At 38.4% G+C, this 9,908-nt stretch overlaps 1 protein-coding gene across 1 annotated transcript; it reads left to right on the top strand.

Annotated features, from left to right (window-relative positions):
- The first annotated feature begins 1,192 nt into the window (after window positions 1-1,192).
- Window positions 1,193-9,833, top strand: ltb4r2b (leukotriene B4 receptor 2b). The gene is made up of 5 exons (XM_023424443.2): window positions 1,193-1,318; window positions 4,250-4,844; window positions 6,924-7,124; window positions 7,237-7,280; window positions 8,067-9,833. The coding sequence occupies exons 2-5, from the start codon at window positions 4,266-4,268 to the stop codon at window positions 8,323-8,325; spliced, it is 1,083 nt and encodes a 360-aa protein (XP_023280211.1). The 5' UTR covers window positions 1,193-1,318; window positions 4,250-4,265; the 3' UTR covers window positions 8,326-9,833.
- Window positions 9,834-9,908: the final 75 nt, after the last annotated feature.

The raw sequence follows: 9,908 nt of genomic DNA, 5'->3' as shown, positions 1-9,908 counted from the left end.
TATATCAATCTATATCTATATCTTGTCCTTTGCTTTTTTTTTTTTTAAATCACTTGGAAGATGTTGACTTCCACTGCTAGTTCTGATGTCTTCATGTAGCACAACCAAACATACACAACACAACGGTTGGATTATTATATTTTTAACCACTTTGTCCACTAAATAATCTTTGTAACTGTATAACATAGTTGTACTAATTTACCAACTTACAACATGTCCGGGACTGAGATGTCCGGGATTTATATTTTTAGCCACACTACTTCTGAGGCACTATGTAGGTCAATGTCGGCCTGTCAGTCAGTCCACCGCTTTGGTCCAGACTGAAATATGCCTAAAACCATAGGACAGACTGACACAAAATTGTTTACAGACATTCGTGGTCTCCTGAAGATGAATCCCAATAACTTTGATGAACCATTTTAGTGTCATATTATTTGTAGTATGTGTTGAAAGTAGAAACTATTCCCTGGTATTTGATCAAACCGCAATAATGTGAGCAAGAAACCAAGAAGACATCAGACTAAAAAGAGGCATATTTGGGAATTACCCTCAAGTGTAATCTTAAACATTTCCTCAGAAGGTACAAATTTAAGTTCCATTTAAGCTTCTCTATGGCCAGATAAAGTTGTTTGCCCCTTTCCTGTGTGTAAGCGTGAAGCTACAATAATGTGAATGATGTCACTGAACAAGGGTGTGCATGTTTAGCAAACTTTAATTGGAAGGATGGAAGTCCTGGAGCTTCTTCTTGTGGAAACCAACATTCCTGTAAGTGTTAGACTTGTATGAACTAGTGAGCGTGAATTTTTATGTGTGTGTGTGTGTGTGTGTGTGTGCGCGCTCTGTGTATGTGTGTCCACATGCATGACACAGCTTTGAATCAACTTACTGTTCCTTCACATTATGCAAGAATTATTGACTCACAGAAAATGAAAAGTGCCTCTGGACACAGAAGATATAGATTTTAATACGTGACGCTGGGACATGTTTTCAAGAAGAATGCATTTTTGTTTACAAAAAAGTCCATTATGTATACAGTGATATAGCACAGATTCTTTCCACAAGATGCTCATATATAGAGAAGAATACCGAGCACTGAAGTCAGTGAGCGTTTTAAGGAAGGACACACCTCTGTGCCTCCTTGTCTTGAACCACAGCATGTTGCAGCCTGTGAGGGAGGATGTGATTCAGTTTATAATGGGCTGAGCTAACAGAGACAAGGGAGAAGAGAAACACTGTAAGAGCCGGACAGAGCAGAGAGCGGCAGTGGGATATTTGAATCTGACACACATCACAGAGAGAGACATCAAGTCCGGGAAAGGTCAGTCACTCTTGAACTTCTCAATACCTTGATTTTCAACTTCTTACTGACGTTTTGCTTCAGTCGCTCAGATTTTTCTCCATTTCCATTTTCTATCTTAAAATTATGATTTACTTTTCTTGACCTGATTATTTACACATAGCAGAGTTATTACAAATCTGTGACTCATTATTTTAATACTTGTGGACTAAAGGCTAATCCATCATTCTTACTTCACTGGCAAACAGAGTTTTGGGCAGGAACAAGTGGTTTTGCGGAGTCGTGTTAATTTTCAGTCTTTTTTAAAAAATGTCTCGAGTTTTGTTTTGTTGACTTTGCTGTACTTTACAGTAAAAGTACCATGACTTTATTCCCATTTATCAGTTTCTCTTGCACATACTTTTACAGTCCTTTTTCCAACTTTTTTTTCTTCTTCCTGCACTTTGTCCATTACAACAGTATGTTTATCCGGTATATCCATTGAAATATTAGGTCATAAATTGCAGATTCTTGTGTATTTTCCTGATCTGACAGTTAGCACGGTCGCCTCTGGGTTGGAAAAGATTTAGGACACCTGGTTTTATGAAAAACTTCAGTTTTCTTGTAAAGCTGTAATTCCTGAGACACAGTGCTTTCACCTGACAGCATCATTGTGTTGCTTAGACTGGGCTTTCTGTTGCATTTCTCTCCAGTGATGTAAGCCTGGCATTGATTCACGATGTTTACTCGTTCACTCTCATATAAAGCTATACGGGGAAAATAAACAGTTGGCTTTAGCGGAACCAGAGCAAAAGGAATTATGACTTAAACAGGAAATAAAAACTTGATGTTGTTGTTTTCACATGGGTTAAACACGGTTTTCTCTCTGTATCAATCACGTCTAATATTTCTATTATGATCGGCATATACAAGTCAAGGATACATACAGGGATGTGTTTTTCATTAAAGGTCCCCTTCTGTGACCCCTGCACTCTGTGGGACAAGTTTCCATGTGAAAGGACAGTGAGAAAGACTCCAAAGAAGAGAGAGAAATTAGGACAAGAAACAACAACAACAAAAAAAATAAATAAATAAAAAACGGAAGTGAATCAAAGATGCTATGGTTTGACGCAGTACTGCAAATGTTTGGCATGTCATAGCATGCTGCCTCTACATTCGAGCTACACTGTCGGCTGCATGGTCTGTTGTGAATACTTTAGAGGCTGCGTCAGGGTGGCAGCTAAAATTAGTGGGTAAATGTTTCTTCAGTTACTGTCTCACTCTATTTCCTAGAATATAGCAATCTTTGACAAGTAAGCATGCTCAGATATCTGACAATTAAGATTCGATCAGATTAAATTACAAAGTCTATATTGTCCTCGAGGGGCAATTTGGTTTTCAACAGTAGTCTGTTTTTTTTTTATATCTCTTTTACCACATCTTTATATCATTCACAGTTAGAAATCATTTCCTTCAAGAGGAAATAGATTTTGTACTGAATGTTCCTGTTAACTTTAAAGAAGGGTGATGCAATGTCAATCCTCATCACACACACACACACACACACACACACACACACACACACACACACACACACACACACACGTATCAGAGATATGTGAGGACAGTGAGAACAAAAGAGATGAGAGGTCAGATTATCAGTCTCAACCTGCCTTTCTTTTTTTTTTTAAAAAACACTTTTTTTTTATATTGGTTGTGTGGTTTGTGTCTATACTTCATCATAGATATGATCAGTGTTGAAATCAGGTCCGTGCATCTGTTTGCATACACAGCAAAATCACTAGTGAATGTGAGGTTAGATAGTTTGCGAGACAAGAAAGTGTGGGTGATATACTATCATGCCTACCAGCATCTGTCTGTTTATCTCTGCCCCAGTAATACAGTGATAAACAGGTTATTAACAGAGGGAAGTAAAACTGGTTCCATGCAGAAGCCCATTTCTTCCACTTGTAAAAATAATCCACCATGTTTGTGTGTTTTTTTTACCTATTACCTAATTAGATAGTAAATCATAATTATAAGACAGTATGTCATAATTTTGCAAAGAATCTTTGGTATTTCAAGATTACAAGAACTCATAATTCTGAAATACAGATCTTATGATTCTGAGATAAAGTAAGAAATAAATATTAGAGCTTCCTTCTGTTAGCCTTCATGCCAGGCTAAGCTAATCACCTCCTCACTAAAACTCTGTACTTCACACACAGATATTGGCGTGATATGAATCTTCTCATCTCACTCTATTTAAGAAAGCAGATAAATGTATTTTCTGCAAAGCTGACCAACTCTTACAGGACAGAAAGTGGTAAATTTGAGGGTGATGCTCAGCTCAGCTAAACTCACGACTAAATGCACTTAAAAACTGCACTTGGACTAGTCATGAGAAAGGCAACCACGAGTTTGTCAAATTCTGGATATTGAGAGAATATAGAAGAGTGCAATTGAAACCGAATTTTAATGCAAGACATAGTTGCAAGCTTTTGTGGTTATAAATAGTAGTAAACCATTAATAAAGGGTCAATTACTAATAGGTAAATGGATTCTGGTCCAGATGTCCTGCAGAACATTTCCAGGGGGCAGGCAGTCAAACAGTCCATTGGAGAGCTCAGGATTTTCCACAACCTGGCAACCCAAAAGTTGTTTTATTAATTACTTATCATTGATCTATAAAAGCATGAGTAAATAATTAATAAAGCCATTAATTACAGCTCACGAATCTTTTATAAATGGTGCCTTATCAGAAAGTGAAATTCTAATAAGGAAATTAATGTAATGTAAAACGATTATGGTCTAATACAACAGTAGCCTACTGCAATAAATCCTATCCTCATATCACCTTCAGTTTTTGATGAAAAGTGTGAGAGGTGTTGATTCGACTGTATCAACACCTCTCACAGACTGTGTAGATTAGCATCCTGTGTTAGGTTCTAACTTTGTCTCTCGTCCTCAAAGTGATCATTCCCCCATTATGACACCATCCACTTTTATCAACGTGACTAACGGAACAACTACCAAAGAACCTGAGGACGACAGTGTTGTGAGCAATGACTTCTCCACGACCATGGGTGCCCTCATCCTCGGCTTGGTCTTCCTCCTGGGCGTCCCTGGCAACTTCTTCATCGTCTGGAGCATCCTGGCACGCATCCGACAACGCTCAGTCACCACCATCCTCATCCTCAACCTGGCGTGCGCTGATGGCTTCCTCATGATCCTCACCATCTTCTTCATTATATACCTGGCCATGCAGACATGGGTCTTTGGTAACGAAATGTGTAAAGGCATGTTCTACCTGTGCAACGCCAACATGTACGCGTCCATCTTTCTGATCACACTGATGAGTGTGCACAGGCTGGTGGCTGTGGTGTTTCCAAGGAGACTGTCCTCCTTAGCCAGCAAGAAGATTGTGAGGAGGGTGATTGTAGCCATGTGGATACTGGTCGGGGTCATTGCTATTCCGTCACTGGTGTTTCGGGACGTGAGAAACGACATCGACGAGCGGGGTAAAATAAGACTGGTGTGTGCGCCCAATCACACCCTTCCTACACATGTAAGTAGACGATAGAGCTAACAACTATCATGTTATTAACCTAATTGTTTTCTTGACTAATCAATTAAATGCATGTGCAAAACTAGAACGTCTGAAGCTCTTTTATGCCAGCATGGACAAGGAGTTCAGTTAAGAACTTCTTAAATCCTGATTTGAACTGTTACAATTCAATGACAAGTCCATCTGCTGATGATGATCATGAGATGTAATCAAAAGCTCCAGAAGGGGTAGTAAATTGACCTTGTGTTGAGACTGTTGGCCACTGCTGGCCACATCAAAGCAGCAGAAACAAGTTGTGAACACACTGACAAATCATCACCCTTAAGTTGATATTTTGCACATCTATTTACTTAGACATCCCGGAAGTTACAGAGCAACATTAGCATTCATTTAAAGTCGTTTTTTCTGCCTTTTTTCCACATTGTCATTTTCCACAATTAATTTGTATCATTACAACATTATCATATAGGGCTGAAAGATATGAAAAAAAGAGTCTCAGCTCACTGTTAAACTGTCTGGTCCGTAAGAGAAAAAGCTAAAAACCCATTGTACCTTACCTGCTGAGCACCAAACAGCAGACAGACACACTTAACAACTAGCTGCTGAACATAGTGGAGCTAGACATTTCCCTCAGGATGGTAGAGACCAAACCAGAGCTGAAACACACAGGTGTAATTAATCATTTTAATAAAGGCTGCATTTCAGTTATGTGTTCCAGTTCGAGGCTCCTGGTATTGTGCAGGCAGGGCCACTGGCATCACTTACACTTACTAATCCAATTATTAATGCTATCTGTTACACCTGTGCTTTTCTGCCATGAGGTGTCAAAATGTTTGCAGAAAAAAAATATCTGTTGGACTTAAAGGTTCTGGAAACGATCACTAGGTGTCGCACTAGATCACCAGCATTTCAGACCAAAAACAAATGCTCCGTCGACTACTTCGGCCCAACCCCCCCCAGCCCTAGCATTGCCGTGATATACTCCATCCGTGGCAATGCTGACAGTTAGCCACCTACCGATAGCAACATTCACCGAACACATTCATAATATCAGTAACAGCAAGTTAGCTAACTTTATCATGGCTACTGTAGCCGGACACGAATGAAAACACACATAACAGTATGTAGCCAACAAGTTACTTACATACTGCAAAGAAAATGCAGTTCTGAGTGAAGTTGGAGCCCGTTAGCAGCTTGTGAGATTCAGCCACAGGAATTGACTGTTGTGACGGTCCACCGACCAACAGGGATTAGTCCCCATGGTCAGGCCATCAGTTCCTTGCCAGAGGACTTTTTGGACACAAATGTGGTTTCTTCAGTGAAGGAAGCTTTTACCTGAGGGCTGTGGACTGCACTGGTTATCGTGCTTGGGGGTGGTCCCTGTGTGTTTATAAATGAGGGGAGGGCCAACAGTTGGAATAGGAGCCAGTCACATGCACTTACATGAACGCGCCGCCGTCCTGGGGACTAAAACAAAAAGAACAAAGAACTTCTCTGCTCAAGACAACAAACTCCACATTTTTGCATAGAAAATAGTTGTTTATTGATATTTAACCTTTGCCATCAGAATAACTGAAAAAAAATACTACTGTAGAACAATGCTACATATATTAACTTTGTTTCTTTGCTTGTGCTACTTTGTTTAATCTTTGTTTCATGAATGAACACATAAAGATGTGTTAAAGTGTGCTTTTCATGCTTCTGTATGGGTGGAACAAACAAGTATTTCCATTGTTCAGTCATCCACTGATTTAAAAAAAATAATAATAATGTAAGCAATTTTTCACTTGGTTTTATGAAATGACCAAAAAATAGTGGAAAAAAATGGAAATCACAATTTCTTGTTGTTTAAGGTGAAATCTTCAAATGTCTTGTTCGGTCTGACCAACAGTTCAATGGTTTTCAGCTTGCTATGATATACGACAAGGAGAAGCAGCCGATTTTAAACTAACTACAACTACTCATTTCAACTCTTCTGACATCTTGTTCTCTCTTGTTTTGACAGATCCATTCATGTCTACTGAAACACACGTTATCATTTTTGTGAGCACATCTGTTTTTTTATCCTCCCGTGTGCAGGTACGTTTTCAGTATGCCTTTGAGACAGTGACAGGATTCATCCTTCCTTACGCAATCATCATAACCAGCTACGTCCTCATCCTGAGACGCCTGAGGCAGACCAAGTTCCAGCGAAGGGTCCGCAGCGAGAAACTCATCCTGGCTATTGTGGTGATGTTTGGCGCTTTCTGGCTGCCGTACCACGTTGTCAACATGATACAGGTGTGTGAGGGCATGTTCCCGGTATCGTTTATCACATGAAATCTCTTCACATTTCTGCATTTCTCAACAGTGTGACCCTTCGAATGAACACCATGTTTTTGTTTTGTGTAAGGTTGCGGCCGAGTGGTACGAAATTGGTTCGAGCACAAGAGAAGTGTGAGTAACAAAAGATTTTCGCTGACAGTTGGTATTTTTAATTTACTAGAGATTCACAAAACCAAGACTCTAAAATGTTATACATTATGTTTTGCCCAATGTCACACGTTTAGCTTTTGCACAATTATTCTTTGCAACATTCTTACAAGCACAAATGCAAACAACTCATCCTGTTTGGTTATGTATCTCTTAAACTAAATGCCTGTTGATCATTTTTTCATGGTTGATATGAAGATCAGTTGTTTTACTGAGAGAATTTCATGACTTTTAATATATTAAAAACTGTCTGGATATTCTTATGAGGAATAAATTTTACTTTGTTGCCAACATTGTGAAAACTAAAGCTTTTTATATTTGGCAAATTCAACAGTATTTGTAGTCATTTTGTGTTTCTTTGTAGTTTGTGCTTATTTCATGTCCCTTGTTTTAGTTTTGTGTCTCTCTGTAGCCTTTTCGCTTCTGATTGTACTTGTTTTGTGCGTTTATAGTCGTGAGGTTAGTTTGTGCCTCTTTGTGATCATTTTGTGTCTTTTTGGCCCCTTTGCAACTGTTTAGTGTTTCATTCAGTGATATTTTTTTAGGTGAAAGCCCTTTAACGAACCTGTTCAGTAATCAATCCGTGGATATACTGTATTTACACAGTATTTATTCATAATTTGAGAGGAAGATGTTTAAAGTTAAGCTCCCAACAACACAGCCAAACTTCAACATCATTTTTCTCAATCCCTAAATATAGCTTTTGTTTTAGTTGATGCTGTGGTCTGAAACGTCTCTGTTTATCTGCAGATTGGAACATATCTCGAAGTCCAGTCGTGCGGTGACCTCAGCTTTGGCCTTCATCAGCAGCTGCGCCAATCCCGTCCTCTACACCTTCGCTGGGAAGTCCTATATAAAGCAGAATGGCTTCGCCTTCATGGCTAAGCTCTTTGAGGGCATATCGGAACAAACAGGAACCAAAAAGAGTCGGTCCATGGGTAAAGACACTGTGGGAACCAGTATTCTTGATTCCAGCACAGGGTGTAACTCTGTACAAAATGGGAGATGAGGTTTGAATGAAAGATGCCAAACTGCATGTGGAGTGTGCAGATTTAGGTTAAAGCAAGATTTGAGCCTGATTTTGCTGTGCTTAAATACAGACAAACCCAAAGCACCAGCTCAGAGCTGAACATTCAGATTTTGTTTTGCGGATAGTTTGACTGGAAATCGGTGCTCCAGCCACAAGAAATGATACTGTATGTACCTGACCTGTATATCAGAACTGTCTTTTTTTTTTTTTTTACATTTGTATTTTATTCCATTTTGTGGCAGTTACAGAGAATAACACTTGGAAAATGAAAACAATTTAAAATAACTAATAACTACAACATACAGTACCTTGGGAAGCAATTGCAAACTTTACTTTAAATCCTGCTATTCAGCATTTATATTCAGTATGTAAATGTTTCATAAATGGTTTACAACACAGAATAATGTCATTTTACACAGCTATAAATGACATTTTCAGGTATTTAGAATTAGCCTACAGTATTTGCCCACAATTATAACTATGGGCACATACATGTACTATATTGTAAGTTTGTACAGCAGCCTCCACTCTTGTGTGTCCACAGGAGTTAGTTGACAAATGAATGATTATATCTGCTTACTACATTATAGTGTCACACACTATTACGTGTTTTTTTTTTGTTGTTTTTTTACTGCCTAAAAATGCTAGCTAGGGGAACTTTTGTTCTGTTGTTTCCGGCCCTTCAGATAAATGACATGCATTTGCAACTTATCTATACAGTCTTGTTTTAGGCCAAAGAGATTCCTCAACCACTTATTTTCTTTTAGCCAATCAGTACTACGAATTTCATCACAACACGAATGACACATTCACTCTTGAAATACTTGTCTTGGAGGGTAGATCACTTTTTCCTCTTTGAAATGTCAATACCTGAACTATGACATGTTGCAAAAGCTCTGAACCAACTTTTTGGGCAAACTGCCACCCAGTTTTCCACTAGATTGGGCAATAAGATCGTAAATGAAATCTTGGAGCCACAAACTCTGTCTCCATTTTAATTTATTTACTGTATGTCAGTTTGTCAATGAGAATTTAAGTTTTATCATTTCATATTTTGATTCACTTTCATAATGCAGTAATGACAATTGTTACCAGTTGTCCACTGATGTATTGCTTTTTAAAAAAAAAAAAACAAAAAAAAAAAAACAACTGTACTACACTTTTTTTAATGCTTTAAGATTTTCTTTTTATGCCTGATTTAGTGTTTTATTGCGCAAGTCAGTCTTTAAATGGTACCTCTGATTATGATTTTACTATTCTATACACAAGCAAAAGTTGCATTAATCGCATCTAAAAAATAACAATCAGCCAGCCTCACGATCCTTGAATGTAGATTGCACTAGATACCCAGCTTTGCACATAAGGTTAAAAATGTTAACCGCTTAAAGATTTGATACGTTTGCTCAGCTATGTTTTCATTGATGCCTAAAGCAGCTAGATTTTTTTCTACCATGACTGTCAATAAAATGTTACTGTGCCACTTTTCAGACTTAGTTACCAATATCCAACCAAACACCACACCCACACATTTCTCCACTTTACCAGCTCTGATTTGCAAATGA

This window comes from Seriola lalandi, unplaced genomic scaffold (assembly GCF_002814215.2).
Source record: "Seriola lalandi dorsalis isolate HSWRI2012SDOR001 ecotype SW California unplaced genomic scaffold, Sedor1 jcf7180002054736, whole genome shotgun sequence".
NCBI classification, from domain to species: domain Eukaryota; kingdom Metazoa; phylum Chordata; class Actinopteri; order Carangiformes; family Carangidae; genus Seriola; species Seriola lalandi.
This window is presented reverse-complemented; position numbering and strand designations above follow the sequence as displayed.

What these genes read in the sequence shown, in the direction of transcription:
- ltb4r2b (XM_023424443.2), top strand. Translation starts at nt 4,266, where the DNA reads ATGACACCATCCACTTTTATCAACGTGACTAACGGAACAACTACCAAA. An exon ending in ACGTTGTCAACATGATACAG is followed by an intron (nt 7,125 to 7,236) that starts GTGTGTGAGGGC and finishes GTTTTGTGTAAG; the next exon opens with GTTGCGGCCGAGTGGTACGA. An exon ending in GGTTCGAGCACAAGAGAAGT is followed by an intron (nt 7,281 to 8,066) that starts GTGAGTAACAAA and finishes GTTTATCTGCAG; the next exon opens with ATTGGAACATATCTCGAAGT.